Raw genomic sequence first — 19,185 nt, forward strand, 5'->3', positions numbered from 1 at the left:
CGATGAAACAGTCAAACCTCTGAGATTAATTACTGAAACAGCCTCCAACTCTGCTGCTTCAACTGTTGGAGAATTAGCGGATAAACGGCTCTAAACCAGAACATGAACTCAGTGACGCCTGGTCATGGGAATGAAAACATATTTTACATCTTTATTAAGTTTAAAATAGTGCTGCACAAACCTTATGTTTTACAAACAATTGTTCCAGGCGGAACCTTTGTATTGTTGTGTTTCTGGTACACTCATAATGCGCAAGCAATATCCTTAAACAGCAGTGATGGACGACAGAACTGCTTCTCTCAGCATATTGAGGGTTAATTTCTGCTTCAAAAATAAATTTTTGCAGAAAAAAATCAGCAAAATTGTTCGCTGGAAAAGACTATCAGTGTGCTAAACAGAGTTAGCCTGTCAGCTAAGCTAATCTAAGCCTTAATTAGCATGTCAGTGCTAAACATGTAGCAGCTAATGCTGATGTCAGCGTCCACATTTCTAAAGTGGCTCCATGACTGATCAGGGCTTCCTGGAACTCTGGAAAGACGAACTTTGCACCAACTTGATGGTTGAGGAGCAGATTAAATCTGTCAGGTTGTGATAAAATCCTCTATCTCAGGTGATTCCTCTCAGATTTAGTTCTGGGCTTTGATTAGGACCTTCAAAACTTTAATCTTTTCTCGATTTGGACTAATCATTGGTCACTTCTTCTAAAAACTGAAATCCATTTTCAACTTTCTAGAGAAACCTAATCCCAGATCACTATGCTGCCTCCCCCGTGCTTCACTGTGAATGTGATGGAAGGTTTTCAGTTGTTTTTGTGACGTTTATCTTTTTCAGTCGTGGCTGCAGGTTCAGATTTAGTTCGATCAGAGTATTTTCTCCATGGTTTGACTTCGTTCTGGATGATTTGTTCTGCTTTGGACCAGAAACCAGAACTTCCTGCTGCTCCTTCAGGCTCACATCCACGTCCCAGGTTATTTTTAACTCATGTTATTTATTAAATTATTTAAAATTATTTAAATTTGTGCGCAGCAGCGGTTCCCAGCTGTGTCAGAGGCAAACTTTGCATAAAATAAACATCAGTTTGAGTCTTTTAGGCGTTTTCTGAGCTGGATATTAATAAAACTTTAAAGCCATAATGTTGTTCAGGGTCGTGAGCATCATGCCGGTGATTTCCATTCTCTGCAGGAAGTCTGTGAGCTGCTGACCCAAACCTGGTGATAATAAGCTGCATCTGTTTTAGGCTACAGAATCTGTGTTTGGCCGGGTTTAACGCTTGAACAGAAGAACCTTTTTCAGCCAGGAGGCAAATATTAGCGAGAGCAAAGAGGGAAACAACAACAGGAGTCAGAGAGGAAGCAGCGGCGTCCTGCTGTCAGCAGAAACAAAGACGCCGCTCGGCTGCAGATCCGCGTCAATCGATGGAACGCCGACTGAGCCCTCCATGTTCGATAGCTACACACACAGCAGGCCAATCTGTCAGCCACACACACACACACACACACACACACACCGAGAGAGTTTAATCACGCTGCTGCTCTTAAAGCAGCAGAAAGGCCCTGTGAACACCTCTGCAGTTTAGCTGCTTCGATTTGTGTGTTGATTTTGTTTTGCTTTAATTTTTCAGATGCAGTAACTGAAACATTTCATCCAGGATTGGAATGGAAATAAAGCAGAACGATCTCACGACCTTCAGGAACTAAATGTTCGTTTCTGCTGCGTATTTCCAGGAATTGATCCTTTTCTGTTCCCAGAATGTGGAACAGCAAAGACTCGATGTAAAACGTGCTTCAGATAAAAACTAGTGTTGGAACGGGATTAAAAACTAATACAGCTAATTTTAGGGCCAGTAAGTAATTAATCCTATTCTACTGAAACTATATATCAACAAAATGAGCAACATTTTCAATTCAAAAAGCCTTTTTGATGGTAAATTTTGAATTTACAAAATAAAAACAAAGATATTTACACTTTTTTCAGCCATCAGATTGGAGCAAAGTTCATATTTCCAGAGTTTCTTGAAGTCCTGATCGTTCATGGAGCTTCTTCAGAAACATGGACTGTGGACGCGGACATTAGCATTAGCAACATGTTAGCATTAAGATGCTAACTCCTTTTAGCACAACCTGAACACAGTAACAGGGTTTTTCATCATTAACCTCCTGGAGAAGCAGCTTCGCTGTTTATTGCTGTTCTCAGTGGATTTACGGTGTACCAGAAACACAATATAAAAGTTCCTGCTGAAACTTTTATATGCAAAAAATGAATAAATAAAGGAAATTGGAGCCCAGAAGACCTGAAACACATGCAGAGAATCTCACTCCTCCATCGGGTTTCACTGCTTTTCTAAGGCAACAATCCTAAACCTCCAGGCTCCGTTTCCTGGTTTCTACGTTTTGCTGTGGATTAGTTTCCTTCTCCCTGCAGGATTCAGCTTTTCTTCTGTTTTACAACAAAATTGCACCTGATGAATCATGAAAATGGCTCTGCTGATGAAAGGCAGCCCTGAATAATCCCTGCGGCTCTTTGGTACTCGGCGCCGCGGCTGTTAGCGCTTCGCTGCTGGAGAATGGACGTCGCCATGCGAGGTGGCATTAAACGGCGTAATGATAATAACAATATCAGATGATGATGTGGCGCCTCTGTTTCCATTTGGCCGATAAGCCTGAGCAGCCTCTCCACACGCTCAGCTGTGTCTGATAGGAAAGCGCCTGAGCCGTGGCGTGTCTCGATGGCGGGAAGAGGCGCCGCTAACCAGAACAAAACCCGGAGCGAGCTGCAGGTTGTTTTCAAAATGAAATTAAGCCACTCTTCTGGAAAAGAGGCAGAACAAATAAAAAGCTGATTATTACGTTCAGCGATGAAGATCTGGAAAAATAAAGAGCTGCGCAGGCGGCGGAGCAGAATCCGACAGGAGGGGAAATTAAAACCAGTTTAACCAGAAACAGTCACAGGTGAAGGATGATGGATTTCCTTCAGCTTTAGTTTGACTTTGAGGAAACAGATGAAACTTCTGAAAGTTTTTCTTCTGGTGCTTTTATAGAACATCAAAGATCCAGACTGGAAGATAAAGTTTAATAAACCAAACATTGAGGTTTATTAGCTTCCTGTTGGTGTTTTCAGGGCCTTTATCATTTTCCTGCTAGTAGAAAAACGCAGAGTGACCTTCATAATCTGCTGGAAATCAGCTTCCCTCTGAAAGCTGTTGGTTTCCTGGACAGGAAGTTATTATCCTCTGTAGCAGAAGATGCTCTCAGCTGGGCTAGAAACTTTGAGACACAACTGATGAACAACCAGCTGGATTCATCACATCGTCCACAGGAAGCGGAGGAAGAAACTCTCCTCCGTCACAGACTGGGCCTCCTGAAGTCCACAGAAACATCCCAGTGATGGCTGCCGCCATATGGCATTAGAGGGATGAAGAGGACAAGCGGGTCTGGACTGAGAGCGCACAAACACACAGTTTGTGGTTTGATGTGACGGGGTGTGAATATTTCTACGAGGCTCAGTAAAGGATAGAGTTCAGCCTAGTAGGCAGGAGTGTGAAGAAGTGTTAGCTGTTCCTGAAGCGTTTTCCTTCTCTGCCCGTCTGACAGACGATGAGGGCTCAGCCTCCGACGTCGGGAAGAAGTTCACCAAGTGCAGCACGTGTAAATATGGAGCCGAATGTGATGAAGACTCCGAAGATGTCTGGTGAGCAAAAGCTTTCATTGGTTCATTATGTCACCACTGCTGGCTAACAGGTTAGCTGTGCTAATCTACTCGTAAACATTAGCTTTGCTAATGCTAAAATGCTACATGGACACTGTATTTACCCAAATGCTAATGCTAAATTGCTAACTTAAGTTCAAGTTACATCTTCTCTTGAAAGACTAACTCTCAGGGTTAAATTTATTTTTGACGTTATATTTATTATATATTTTATAATTCCCTTAGATGTGTTTATTTCTTGATCTCTGCTGTCCATGTTTTTAGTTTATTTGTCATGTCCTTGTTTTAAATAAAGTTTTTGAGGAGAGGAAATGGAACGCCTGCTTAATCAGCCTTCAAAATAAAAGCATGTGTGTAAAAGGAGTAAAGCATTCTTAAGTTAATAACCAAAACTTCAACACAGAAGTTGAACTTTATTCAACTGGAAGTTTACAAAGCAGCCAAAATAATTTAACTCTTTAGAATCTGATTCAGGGAAAACGAAGTTCACTAAACATTTTCAAAGTTAGCTAAAAGTAAAATTAGCAGAAGTGTGTCTCTGCTGTTTACTGCCACTAAAAACATATTTAGGTGACTATTAAATGAACAGATGAAGCATATTGTGATATTAGCGAGTTAGCTTAATGTTTGAAGGAAGAAGATGGATCCAAACTTTGGATTAAGCTGCACAGAAACATGAAATGTTGCTTTAAGTTAAAATAATCTGAATGTTGTGGTGCTGTGAGTCATTCCTGGGATATTGTTCTGATGGTTGACCTTTGCCCTCAGGTGCATATGCAACATTGACTGCAGCGGCCACAATGAGAACCCGGTCTGCGCTACAGACGGAAACTCGTACAACAACCCGTGCCTGGTGCGGGAGGCTTCGTGCATGAAGCAGGAGCAGATCGACGTCAAACACCTGGGACGCTGCCTCGGTACGTTTATGGCACAGAACACATCTGGAAATGTCCGTTCGTGAAAAGCAGTTCTTCTCAGGCACAGACTGAACACCAAACCTCTTCTGGTTAGAGCTTACATCCATCTCTGACCTCATGGGGTCTAGTCCAAGGCCGTTAACGGCGCCAAACACGTTTTAAGACCAGAGAAGATGAGTCTTTCAGGGACTGAAAGGACTCTAGTGGCATCAAGTTGAGTTGATCTGATCTGTGCGAAACGCTGTCACGACTAAACATATCCCAGTAAGCAATTCATCAATCAGCTGCATGATAAACTAAAATAAAATCTATAATTTCCATGTGGACTACAGTCAAAGAGATGCTGCCCTTCAATATCACTGAAAAATGTTGAAAAATGCTGCAAAAAAATTGGCACCCAGTATAAAGTAGCCAGCTTGCATGACCTGCCCCTTTAGCCTGTTTTCCCTGTCAAAGCTGAACGAAGATTTCCATCAAAGATCTCATAATTCATTTAAATTATTGTTGTTTTACTTGTTTATTTTTGGATATTTAAAATGTTTTCCAGTTTCAGTGTTAAATATTCTTTAGGAATTAAAGTTTTTGATTTTTCAGAGGGTGTAATCAAAACATGGTTTGAAACGACAATATTATTGTTTATTGCAATAATTTCTGTTGTGACTGGCTGAGTTATGATGCTGGGAGTTTGTCACAGATGGTGAGCAACAATCTTACAGGAGGTTTTTATGATGAACATGTTTATTTGGTAATAAATGAACCAAAACGTGCCAAAGAATAGATTCTCCCGCAGCATGATGCCGCCGCCACCATGCAGGTTGTCATTTATTCCAGCCTCAGTTTCCTGTTCCCAGCTAACATCTGATGTGCTTTTTGAGTTTTTTTCGCCTTTTTATCTTGTGGAACCAAACTATCTGCTGATCACTGGATGTTTTCTCTTCTTTCATCCTGAGAAGTTTGTTGGTGAAAATCCCATCAGATCAGCAGAAACTCCTCAGATCAGACAGTGTGGCACCGACAACCGAACCACGTTCAAAGTCCCTTAGATCTGCTTTCTTCTGCATCCTGAACTGATCAACCCGTCGTCTTCATGTCCAGACTCCTCAGTCCGTTGAGTTGCTGCGTTGTGATTGGCTGATTTCCTGTTTGTGCTAACGAGCGTTTGGGCTGGCAAAGCTTTGTAGCCCTGAAGAAGGAGCTAAAGGTTGTTTAGAGTAGCTGAGTTTCAAACAGGATTTCATCATTTTCCAGCTTCCTTCATCTTCTCCCTGAGATGTTTTCTAACTTCACACAGATTTACAGATGCAGGAGGACGGCGCTCGTCTCCTGCTGATCTCTGCTGGCTGCAGAACCGTGACGGTTTAATAAATCAGTCTCGTTACTGAAACCATGTCAGTCAAATTAATGCGTCTGATCGCCGGCGTTTTCAATTAGGAAGCGAACCGAGCATGCAGGCTGTAATACGGAGTTATTAATGCAAACCTCGTCAACGTGACACAGAGGGAAGGTTCTGGAAAACTGACTGCAGAATTAACATCATGTCTGACATTCAGGCACTTTGGTTTGCTGGAAAATGCAGGATTTATTTTAACAGCTTACAAAAGAAACATTGGCGTATTTCCATGTTGGTGCAAACAAATGTTCATTCTCTGATCCAGCAGATAAAGAGGAACTTGATTGTTCCCTTACAGCAGAATGTCCACCTAATTAGCTCCAACATTTGCTCCTATTTATCTGCTTCTCTGGCTTCTGCCAAATAAAACTGGAAAAGCTGATGAGCTGCTGTACTGTAAAACTGTTACCTCAGCGTTAAGTGCTGCAGACTGACGTAAAAAATGATTTTATTAGTGTCAACTGAGGAAAACTGAAAAGCATGTCGCTAACCGCTCTGCATGAAGCGGTGAAAATTAAATACAAATGAAGATTTATGAACAAAGAAGCTGGAGAAAAGACAAAAGGACAGACTGAGCCATTGTTTAGTGACAGATGTTTGGAGGTTTTTTAAGTCAAACTTCAAAAATTTCACCTTAAATTTAATAAATTTTCATTTTTAATTGGCCATATGGTCAAACTCAGTGGTGGGAACCGCTAGCTAAAAGGTTAGCTGTGCTAACGCTAAAGCGCTAATCAGAAACATTAGTTCTGCTAAAGCTAAAGCAACATGTTGAAAACCACCATGTGTCATTAACTGTGTTTCCATTTCAAATGTGTGCAAAACCTTTTCCATAATGATAAAAAAACTAAACTTTGCATTTGAGGTGTTTGTTAGTTTGTTCATTAAAAATGGCAACAGATGTTGACACTTTTCTGACATATATTTGTATTTTGAAATTGCTTTGTTGCCATTGAGCAAATTTATGTTTGTTATTCTAATTTCTGCATTTTTATGGTCAAATGAAATGCAGCTACAGAAACAGCCAAATGAATCAGCTAGTGTGCTAAATGTTTTCATAGTTAGCTAAGTTACATATTAGCTCTGTTGTTAGCGGATTAGCAGAACCAAACTCTGAATCCTCCTGAATGTTTGGTCCATTTCAGCCCGGTTTGTTTGTTTACTGATCCATAAAAGACAAAGTCTGACGACTCTGCAGCACCGTGAAGGTTAAAGGTCAACTTTATTTATTCTGTTTCTAATAACTCAGGCGGCACAAAGTGCTTTACAAGCTAAAACAATGCATGATAATGTTGCATGTAAATGATAATTAAACAATAAAGTTTTAAAGCCTTTTTACATTCATACCAATGTTTCCACCTCAGGTCCTTAACGACCTGAGAAACGGCAGATATGAAACGAGTTTCCTCTCAATCTGAGGGATAAATCTGAGTTTAATGAACATTATGACATGAATGCAACGCCAGCCTGCCCTTTCTTTCTGCCACCAGATGAATGAATCGCTGTGATCCCAGACACGATGGACGGATTACGGGTCTGGCTGAGTGTCAGGTTTTTAGAGTGCAGGAATATTTAGAGGGTTAAGACGGATTGAGTGTCTGTTGAGTCGCTGCGGAGCGGAGATACCCTTTGGCTTTTTCATTAACCTCACCATTAACAAGAGAAACGACTCCAGTGGATTAAATCTGCAGTTACTTCAGCAGTTTTTACACTTCCAGCCGCTCTCTGATGTCAGGTTTTAAAATATGCAGAAGAATGAGTCAGAGCGGCTTTGATGCTCTGAGGTGCGAGTGTTGCATACAAACCTGATTTGCAGCCGCAGCTTGATGTCTGATGTTGTTCAAAGCCGGAGCCAACGCCCAGAGTCGCTCGGCCCGCTGCGGCTCACATCAGATTTATGCTTCAGACTCACCTAGAATCCCAAAGTGCCGGCCGCCGCGGCCGTTCCTCCGAGCCGCTGATCGCAACACGCAGAGATTTATGGATTTCCTGTCACTGTTTGTGGCTTTAAGGCGGCTGTGAGCTGATTGGACGGTGTCATTTGGAGGAGGGGGGGGTATGTGGGTGTGTAATGCCCTGAGGTGATGAGCACCTGCCCCCTCCGCTCTGATCGGCTGTCACTTCAGGGCGTCGGGCCAGCACTGGGGCGTGAAGGAGCCGAAGCACAGGAAGCAGATAATGGAGAAATAACATAGAGAGACATTCATAGATCTGATCCAGACCTATAAATGGGTCAGGATCTGACTAAAGCTTCGTCAAACTCTAATTTATCTTCTTATAAAAACAACATTCAGAGCAGCAAATTAGCAACACGCATCACAGCCCCTGGTTACCATGGTTACAGGTTACTTTTAGGTTTATTTACCTTTCAGACACAGCAGACACAGACAGTTCAAAGTGCCTGTAGAAAGACATTAAAAACATCAGATATTAAGAATAAACACCAAACAGCAGCGTTTCCATCGACCTTACATTTGTTGATTACAAAAATAAATTCGCTCAAAGGAAAAACTCCAATTTTAGCGTTTTTTGATAGAAAGTTTTGCTGCTTGGATGAAATGATTTTTCAGCAAAACTGCAATGGAAACAGTTATTTTGCATCACGAGTCACATGATCAACAACAGGATGTTACTACTGCTGGAAACGACAAAGAAGACGACAGGAAGTGGTGGAGGATGACAGGTAGCCATGTTTTTTAACGACTTATCCTGCGAACAAACTGATTGTTCATGTGTGACTTTAATATGGTTTCTTATTTAATGGAAACATTTCGGCTGTGAAATTATGTTTTTCCACATTAGTGGAACATCAACAGTTTTGTTCACATGTATAAAGGAAGAGCAGCTTCAGTTAGTTTATCCTGAAATGCTGCAGCCTCATTTTCACTCATTCATGCAGAAACCAACATGTCTGCTGCTGTAAACGTGTTGCTCTGCAGTGGAAATGAATGATCCTCTGGTTAAACAGAAATAAAACCGTAATCAGAGCTGAGATGACAGCCTGGTTCAACTGGAACAAAACCAGATTTTTCTCCTCGGTTTGCAGAGCTGGAGCCTCGGATCGACCCACCCAGAGCTGCAGAGCGAAACCAAACCCACTCATCCATTTTTAATGCTGCATCGCTCAGGAGGAAATATTGACAATATCTCACCCTGCTCTTTGTCTTTGCTTCATCCCTTCATCCTCACCATGTCACTCGTCTTTTCTTTCATCCTCTCATCTAACAGACATGTTTCTGGGTTTTTCCTCCACTTCCTGGTGTTGGAGTGAGTAAACGTGAGGCGGCGGCCTTGTTGAGAACGTTGACAGCAGCAGAGCTGGGATTCCTGAAAAGTGCGGCGGATCTCATCGAGTTTCCCCAGTTTCTGCTGCTCATGTATTTTTAATGCAGATCAGAGTCGAGTGTTGAAATGAGCGTCGTATCGACCAAACACTCCAGTCAGGTTTATTAGTGCCGCACATTTCAGCAGGAAGGCGGTTCAGAGTGTTTCACTCCATAAAACATCTCAGGAACCAGCCATGAAACGAGCAATAAATCAACGTTATCACATCAAATACATGATCACAGTTATTTTAATCAGAGGTAGATCTAATCAGGTCGGTGTTTGGCTTTGATTTAAAGGAGGTTTCAGCGTCTTTACACGGCTAGAAACTAGAACTGGGCAAGAAATCGATAATATGTATCGCGATAAATACCTGATCAATTTCAATAGATAATCCATCGGATAGAATCTTCAATAAAACTCAACACAGCATTCTGGGTGATGTAGGCAGAGGAAAGACATTAGCTGCTAAACCTCTCACAGCTAGCTTAGTGAGCTAGTAAGCTTAGCAAGCTAGCTGTGAGAGGTAATAGAGGTGGAAACTAGCAACTCACTCACTCTTCGGTTACCTAGCAACTCACTCTTCGGTTACCTAGCAACTCACTCTTCGGTTACCTAGCAACTCACTGTTCGGTTACCTAGCAACAACCTGCCTTGTAACTTGCGCAGCAGCAGTTTCAGGTTTTGCTTCATAACTGATTAAAAACAAACGACGACGATGCAGTAAAATCTTTTGACTTTTTATTTTTGAGGTTTTACTGCCCTGTTGCTGAAATCTGCCACAAACTTAATTTGACTGGATGTTTGACATTTTAGATTAGAATTCACAGAGAAATATTTATCAAATACATTTTAATTATGTCCTCGTAAATGAGCAAACAGTGAACTAGACGGTAGCCCACAGTATTATCATGTATTATAGAGGTTCAGGTTAAAAACCCAGAAACCAGCTGCAGCAGAAACATCCAAAGTACAAAAATCTGCAAATCCAGATATTGTCCAAAGACCCTGAAGTTTCAGCTCCACATCTGATCAGGTTCCAAGAAATAAAACCAGAGTTTATTCATGTGTGTGTTCAGTCTTAAACACACACATGAAGCAGAGCTTCCTGTCAAAGCTGACAGGGAAAAGCAACATGGAGGCTGGTTAAGATTCTGAGCAGCTCCTCCTGCAGGCGGCGAGAGAGCATGACGCCCGCTCAGCAGCTCTGCCAACACAAGCTGCTGCTGCTGCTGCTTTGTTTGTTTTCACCCGTCACTCTCTGACACACACACACACACACACACACACACACACACACACACACGTCGTCTGAGATGGACCCATCACCACCTCCATTCAGATGAACAGGGTGTGATTCAGGCTGCAAGTAAACATCCCCTGTCGTCTTCCTCTCCTTTTATTTTGACCTAAAAGAAACACACACACACAGATTCAGAGACAGCAGACAGGAAGTCAGGCGGTCAGACGATGACAGCAGAGTCCGACTGAAGCGTCTCAGACAGACTCTGTGATGTAATGGCGCTGGGTGTTTGCTGGAGAAAACGAAGCGTTTGTGTCTGAATGTGATTCTCTCTGTTTCCCACAGCGGATAAAGAAAAGCCGGGGAAGAAGGACGACAGCGGCCCCTTCAAAGTCAACGTGTTAGGTGAGGCCGCCGCCGCGTTTACCTGGACCGGTCTGGGTCTCATCGGCCGCCCGCCCGGTTCTGTTCAGGTTGGACCGAACACGGAACAAACACAAACCTCTGTGGAAATAAACCTGTAATCCAAACGGTTCACATTAAATAAATATAACTGGAGGATTTATTGGTTCTTCCTTCACCTTCTCCTGACCGACGGAGAAGCTTATTTCTCTGTTTACACAGCAGATAAATCCTGAATTTCACACACAAAACATCTGATTTGTGTCACTTCTAACCTCAATCAGATAATATAATTCATTTCATCTGCAGTCTGAACGCTCGCGTTGCATTTCATCCAATTTTTACGCCACCAACATGAAACGTGTCATAATCTACAGCAGAAGAAGACAGACAGTAAATCTGGACATAAACAGGACATTACAACAGAAATCTGAGTCAGTGAAGGCATCACATCCCAACCAGACCAGTCCTGGTCCGACTCCACATCCAAACAGAACCGGGTCAGAAGCTGCTACGTTCTTCTTCTGTGGTTTACGTCACTTTGGGGTTGTAAGCCGTTCACACTGAAATCTGATTCAGTCACATTTAATTTGTAGGATGAAACGACACAAAAAGTCTGACCTGAGCATCGGGTCCGGCTGAACGTCCTAAAAATGGGAAAAACAAGCAAACATTTTCTGTGTCCATTTCTACAGTCAGAGAAACGATTAAAAGCCCTGGATCCAGATACGGTGAAGAGATAAAATAAAACGTCTGTAAAGCTCACTGCAGAGAAGAGTGACCTCTGGGGGTCACCTGTCTCCATGACAACGATTAGCATGCTAGCAAAAAGTCTTTCCTGTCCTAAGATAACGCCTGTTGATGTCTTAATGAAGTTCTCCTGGGGCTTTAACTGGAAGTGTTTACTTTGTGTGGAAGAAGCTAATCTGAATGTGTGGAGAAGCATCTCCACCTCATTCCTCGGTACGGTGGAGGACGTGTGATGCTGCGGTTTCTCTCTAATGGACCTCATTGGAAAGTCTGAATCCAGAATACATTCAGGTTTTAGATTCTCTAAAGCCAGCGATGGACACCGCTAACTAACAAGCTAGCTGTGCTAATGCTAAAACGCTACAATGCTATTTAGCAGAAGCTAATGCTACAGTAAAATGCTATTTGCGTTTTACTTTGTTCCTGTATGGTTCTTGTTTTAAATAAAGTTATTGTGGAAAAATAGAGAAAACAAATTTCAAAATAAGAGCATGAATAAAAATGTCAAAATACTGGAATAAATTTTAGTTGATAATCAAAACACAGACATCAAACCTTATTGAACTAGAGGTTTACAGAGCAGTTCAGTAAATTAGAGCTTCAGAATTTATCCAGAAAAAAAGCTAAGTGTGCTAACAGTTAGCTAAACGAAAATCTCTTTAATACACAGTTAAAGTCCTCACAGGAGAACCAGAAGCTGTAAATCTGCTCTGATGGTGAAATAAAGTGAAAGTTTTTAGGAGCTGCTGCTGCGATGCTAACATCTCTCCTGAGTAAACGGACCCAGCTTGGCAGAACCGGGTCATTTGTCCTGCTGCACATTGAATTTACAGATCAGGGAGGAAATGAAACCGAATCTGGAAAGTTTTCAGGACTGAAACATCCAGCAAACGGATCCGTCACACGTCTTTGTACCAGATTATTAAATTATTAACGGACAAACTGCAGTTAAATGCTTTACTGTCAAAACCCACGAAGAAGAGCTGAGCGACAGTAACTCATGTTAACAAGCAGATTTTTAAAACGATTGCAGCACAAACAAATATTTTTTGCTGCACAAACGTTAGACACCAATGTGAAGAAGGTGAGTCGGTTTCACTCAGGTCAACGCAGGATGAAGTTTTAGAAGTGATTTAAACTTTGGGCCTTTAGGGCCCCCGTAGTTTCACCTGCTGAGCCGTTTGGTGCTCAGAGTCTCATTCAGACCCAGTGAAATGCTGCTGATGCTGCTGGAAAACGTTTCTCTCTGCTGACCTTCACTGACCTTCACTGACCGTCTAGCCGTTGCCTCCTATCGCCTGAAGAGCCCAGATTTTTATTTTTAAGTGTTTGCTTTATAAACAAACCCACCGGGTGAAGAGTTTTCTGACAAACATCTCAGCTTTTATAAAATCCTCTGCAAGTAAAACACCAAAAATCCTAAAATGTTCTGGATTTGGTTTTTATTTTCCTCCCACATGAAGGAGCAGATAAAACAGAGACCTGGCAGAGTCTCTCTCTCTCTTTCTCTCTCTTTCTCTCTCTCTCTTTCTCTCTCTCTCTCTCTGTCTCTCTGTCTCTCTCTCTCTCTCTTTCTCTCTCTCTCTGTCTCTCTTTCTCTCTCTCTTTCTCTCTCTCTCTCCCTCTCTCTCTCTGTCTTTCTCTCTCTCTCTCTGTCTCTCTCTCTCTCTCTCTCTTTTGCTAACATTTGAAAAATAACTTCAATAAGCAATATATTTAACACAAAGACATGTAAAATATTAAAATGTGTAAATTAGAAACAAACACAAAGATGACATGTCATTTTATTATTTTTGACATTTCTTGTGATGCTAACAGGTTAAGCTAACTGGCTTTCTAACTCTCTGCTCTGATGGTTAAGTTCATCGTGTGTCTTCATCCCTTGGTTCTCCAGAAACCGCGGGTCTGGACCAAGGCGAGGATTTCTACGCCGGCATGCCGATCCCCTGCGCCGACAGCTACGCCGGGTTCTGCGTCCACGGGAAATGTGAGATCAAGTACAACATGGCCACCTGCAGGTCAGCCTGAACTTCACCTGATTTAACACCAAAACGCAACTTTTAGCTCAGATTTGGATCAAACTTGCTGCTTTGTGCACTAAGGCTGTAAGTTTTGGATTGTTTTATGTTTCAGCTCCTGTTTGCTTGGTAATTAATTCTCTGTTATTAATAAAGTCACAAAATGGTGGAAATAATTTGTGTTTTCTGATTTTGTGCTTCGTTTGCTGCTGGTTTGCTGCAGTAATCTGCTGTTTTTTGACGCTCGCCTGTTAGCATGTTGCTAACGTAGCGTGTTTCCGGGTCCAGGTGTGACGCCGGGTACAAAGGCACGCAGTGCGACGAGCCGCAGGACTTCAACATCCTGTACGTGGTTCCCAGCGGACAGAAGCTGCACTACGTCCTGATCGCCGCCATCATCGGAGCCGTGCAGATCGCCATCATCGTCGCCGTGGTGATGTGCATCACCAGGTAGGACCACAGCTGATTTCACCGAAACGACGTTTCACCATCAGACTAAAGCTCATCATCTGGACCAGGAAACATTAATAAACATGTTTACTGAATAAATAAACGGTTAATAATTTCCTTAAAACCAGACTGAAATACATTATTTGTCTTCTGTTACCTTCAAGTTTGCAATAATATTTGGAGTATTATTTGTAGTTTTACTTTTACAAAAAAAACATTAAAACTAATTTTAAAAATGTTTTATTAAAACTAAAGAATGATTTAAAAAATGACAATGAAGTCAAATTAGTAGAAAAAGATGCAACATTACCAGTGAAGTTATAAAAATCTGAGAAAAAAGTTCTGTTAAATGATTCAAAGTATTTTTATTTGTAAAACTAAGGCATAAATTCACAAGATGCTCATTTAATGTTTTATTTTAAATCTCATAAAATGAGATTTCCTCTTTAAACTCATCATAATTTGACTTTATCCTCAAAATGAAATAATCAGAAATTCTTCGCCTGGATCTACAATCCGATTTTAAATAAAGATGCATTAAAATCTTCTTACTGAATTTTGGGAGGATAAACGTCATAAATGTTTGTTTTTTCTCGGTTTGTGTTTCCAGGAAATGTCCGAAGAACAACCGCGGCCGCCGGCAGAAACAGAACCTCGGCCACTTTTCCTCGGACACGAACTCCCGGATGGTATAGCCTCGTTTCCGGACGCTTCTCTTTGATAAGTATTTTTCTTATAAGGCGGGAATGCCGATTTTTTTAACAGTCAGTGGGACATTTTTTTTCTCCTGGGGGAAAAAACAATAAAAGAAGAATAAGAATATTTATTTAAGAGGCCTTATTTTTCCTGGTGGATTTTTCTTTTCCAAGCAGCTGAATCAACCGCCTGCGTTTTGTTGAAACCTTTCCGGTAAACGAAGCAGCGTCTGCCCTCTGGAATGTGATATTTATTCATTTTATTCATGAAAATCTTTCCCCGCCTGTTCTGCTCCTTACTAATAACGTGCAGCTGATCACCAAACTAGTTTGTTTTTAACATTTTGAGGCGCCGGCCAGTCCAATAGATTCTTTTGCTCTTCTTCTTTGGTTTGAAAGTCTCTGTTAAGGCTTCCGTTTCACTAAGCTAATAATTTATAAGGATTGTTATCGTTTTTTTAAAGTAGTTTTTACTGGAGGTTTTTACGTTGGCTTCGGTTCTGACTTGTAGTTCTTGTAAATTAGCATGACTTGTGAAAACTGTGTACTGTGGTGTAGTTTAAACTTTTTACCAGGAAATGTTTGGACTCCGTCTGGCTCATCTTCGTCCCGTCGGTGCTGACCGGGAAACCTCGCGCTCGCTGTTAAACGATGAATGTGGCGTTTTTGGAAGCGCGAGGACCTGCGGAGTGCGTTTAACGGCTCAGAGGCTGGAATGTTTTCTGCATCCTTGTTCGAAGATTATAACAAAGGACTTTTTGACATGGAGGAAGTTTAGGGTCTTTGAATGTTGTGAAGAGGTTTTTTATTATTTTAATTTTACATTTTCTTCTCTGTGACACATTCCAAGCACATGGAAACCCACTGAGAAATTCCCTTTGGGAATGTGTGAAGCCCGCTCTGCCGTTTCCTGCTGGTATAGACAGGAATAAAAACGTGTCTTTAAGATGTTAGTGGTGTGCAGGTAACTTACTGCCTTTTGATTTTTAATTAAATTTTTTGTCGTATTAACGTTTTGAAGTCTTGAGGCCAGTTCTCGGTTTCTGTGTCGGTATGTCCGTAACGATCCCAACGGGTCACTCTGATGTAAATCATTGTCCTTTTCCATGTTGTTCCCAATAAACAAGTCAGATCTTCGTCATGTTTTCTCCAGCAGAGATCATTCCTGTTCCTGCAAATACAGAAACGTCTGCAGCTTTTCTTTGTGATTAAATGTTGGCGGTTTATGAATAATGTGTTTATACAAGTGATTCTCAACATGCAAAACTGAAAACATTTAAAATTCACTAAATGTGCCATCATCAGCATCTTAGTAGATTACAGCAGTGAGCATCGCTAACTTGTGTTTATGATTAGCGCTAACCCTAAAGCGCTAACCATTAGCTCAGCTATCTGTAAACTGCTACACCAACACAGTATTTTTTTATTAGTTTGTTTATTTGACAGGGACAGAGACAAGAAACAGATCAAGACAATCTAAGCCTGAATCTCAGTATTTATAGCTAACTCATAACATCCGTCGCTAGCAGGACCTTTAACAGTTGGTTTAAATGAAACGTTACGATCAACAGAATAAAATGATGAAAAAGATATAAAATAAAGCATTTTAAAATTACTGACTCTAAACAGTTACATTAATTAAAAATGAGTTCAGTTCTGGTGCATCTGTAGCCAGTGCTAGAGGAAGCTAATGCTAACGCGCTACGTTCCACCATGCTAATACCAGCCATCATGTGTCCCCAAACAAGTCACATATATGTGTATTTTTAAATGTATTTATTTAACTAACTCCCTTTGTTTGCTCATGTAACTGTTGTATTTTTCTCAGTCGTTTGTATATTTGACATTCGATGAAGTTTCTTGAAAAACTACAAAGAGAAAATCGAGCATGAATATAAACTATTTAATAAACTTCAACACAGACGTCAAACTTTATTCACCTGAAAGTTTAAAAAACAGGCGAATAAATTAACATTTTAGAAGTTAGATTTAAAAATTAATTCAGGGGAAGCTAAGTGTGCTAATCGTTTTCAAAATTAACAAACTGAAAAATTAGCTTCACATTAGCGGTTTAGCAAAAATGTTCCTACAACTGGAAGATTATTTAAATTAGTAATTTTAAATTATCTCATTTTCTGGACCAAACATATAATCAACGTACAACAAATGTCAAACGAAACGCCTGTTAGCTTCGACACCAAACGGCTTGTTCTGCCTTGTTTCCAGTTAAAACGGATTTGTTCTGGATATTTAAATGTAGTTCTGTTACGGTAAGATGAATTAATTTCTGACATGCAGAAAACTGCCGTCTTCATTTTCAGATTGATCCAGATTCTGGTTTGGCTAACAGCTAGCCAAGAATGGATTTCTACCATTAAAGCAAATCCTGTTCAAAAATAGCAGAGTGATTTAAACTGCATGCTAGTGAAGCAAACATTGTTTTATTAACATTTAAATTGTCATGTTCATATTGGAACATTAATAACAAAAAAGAAACGATTATTTGCTCCGTAAATACAAAACGGAGGTGGTGCGTCACCAATAATCTTCCTGTATGAAACAAATCCCCAGGACGAAACGTCAAACGTTTCTCCTCAGGAACTGAAGGGAAAAATAAATTTAATAAATAATAAAATCTCTTTAATGTTTCTGCTTTTAGCTTTTTTATTTTTGAATCCCAGTTTGTCTGACCAGAGCGGCTTCATGTAATCAGAGAAACTGAAATCTGTGTTTTCATATTATCTCACATTAATTATTACATATCGTCTGTAGCGACACCTGGTGGCGCTGTTTCCTGTCAAACACCTGTCCTCTCTGTAAACACCTGCTCAGCTTTAGCAGCAGTTTGCTCCATTAGTTACTGCTGGTGTCAATGTGAGCCATTTACTGTGAAAACTACCAAGTGAGATCACTAAAATATGACAAAAAACCTTACAAGTGGAAACCAAACTAACATGTAGGAACATTTATAGCAGCTGAATGACTTATTTCAGTTCTTTATGTCTAATTTCTGATCAGGACTTTGTTTGAACCTCATAAACTCAGAAACAGACAGCAGGACATGGTGGCTCCACTGCCTCTTCTTCTGTATCCGTTTTATTCAGCTTTACAGAAACTCGTTTCTATATTTACGACACAAATTAAAATAAAACCAGTGGAAAACATCCAAACTGTCTGACCAGGAATCAGTCTGTGGTCTTCGTCCGTTTTCTGTCTCTGTAACTGAAGGTCCTGATTGTGAAGAAACAATTCGGACATTAAAACTGAGTTTTCTAAGTTTGAATTTGTTCTGAGGTCCGGATCATTTCTCCAGCGGTTCTGTTTAGTTTGGGTCGGGTTTTCTGGACATCTCCACCAGGTTTCTGACGTTTCTTCTCTCATTGTGAATAAAGCGTGTTTGACATGTTGACGTTGTGCATGTAGACTCTGAGAGGCTGTTTTAAAATAAAACCAGTTTTTATTCACATCAAACTGCGGCTGTGCTGATGATTTATATCTTCTCTGCATCCTGTAAACTTAGGCTTCGATTTGTCCGTTTTTTTCTGCATAATATTCATATTATTGTTCATTTCCTCCTGTAACCTGTGGAACAATAACAGAGCTGCTTTAAAGTGTCAGTTTAATCGGCCCGAGTTGTTAAAGCTGCTAAGTCATAATCGCTCCCTGGGTTTTACTGTTGGTCTGTTCTTTATGTTTTATTCCAGTTTTTATAGGTCATTAAATGAGCTAATAAATCATTATTATTAAAGTTTATAATGGCTCCGGGTCAGTTGACTTGGATTCTTTTCCATTTTCTACACAAATTATAATTTCTCTCTCTGTAGTTAAATAATTTTAAAGAACAACAGAGATAAATATTCATAAATGTAGTCGAGTTTTTCTCCCTCCACTGATTTTGTCTTTAAATAAAATCGATTGTTAAAAAAACAGGTGAGAAGTTTGAATTGGCCGTTTTTTAGATTTGGAAGGAGGCGGCCATGTTTACCTCATGATTGAATCGGCCGTAGAGACAAACTGGTTTCCATGCTACCTTCCTGTTGCCTTTGCTTCTTGGACCATGTCATTGTTTGGTGCTGAGCCTCAAACGAGTTTCTGCTGCTGCAACAAGCAGAGACGGTTCTGTCCACTGCAGCATCTCGGGCCGGTTAGAAGCTCTGGGAGTTTGTGGTTGAAAACAGGGACAGATGAGGTCGTTTATGGCCTTCAGCCATTATTATGGATCTGCACCCACCTGTCAGCAGAGCAGCACATCATGAACTGTCTGATTAAAAACTGAATAAACCAACGGGGG

At 40.8% G+C, this 19,185-nt stretch overlaps 1 protein-coding gene and 1 long non-coding RNA gene across 2 annotated transcripts; one reads left to right on the forward strand and one right to left on the reverse strand.

Moving 5' to 3' along the window:
• Positions 1–1,727: 1,727 nt before the first annotated feature.
• Positions 1,728–3,584, reverse strand: LOC106949708 (uncharacterized). Its single transcript, XR_001425434.1, has 3 exons — positions 3,160–3,584; positions 2,316–2,317; positions 1,728–1,738 (listed from the first exon to the last, which is right to left on the reverse strand). It is a non-coding gene; the product is annotated as an uncharacterized LOC106949708 (long non-coding RNA).
• A 2-nt stretch (positions 3,585–3,586) lies between these two features.
• tmeff1a (transmembrane protein with EGF-like and two follistatin-like domains 1a) lies at positions 3,587–16,035 on the forward strand (the record flags this gene model as incomplete). The annotated part of the gene is made up of 6 exons (XM_015036130.1): positions 3,587–3,687; positions 4,474–4,622; positions 10,925–10,984; positions 13,626–13,749; positions 14,038–14,199; positions 14,810–16,035. Coding segments are annotated over 6 exons (681 nt in total), but the record flags the coding sequence as incomplete, so codon positions are not given.
• Positions 16,036–19,185: the final 3,150 nt, after the last annotated feature.

This window comes from Poecilia latipinna, unplaced genomic scaffold (genome assembly GCF_001443285.1).
Source record: "Poecilia latipinna isolate Pla-1442-1.1 unplaced genomic scaffold, P_latipinna-1.0 Scaffold358, whole genome shotgun sequence".
Classification (NCBI taxonomy): Eukaryota; Metazoa; Chordata; class Actinopteri; order Cyprinodontiformes; family Poeciliidae; genus Poecilia; species Poecilia latipinna.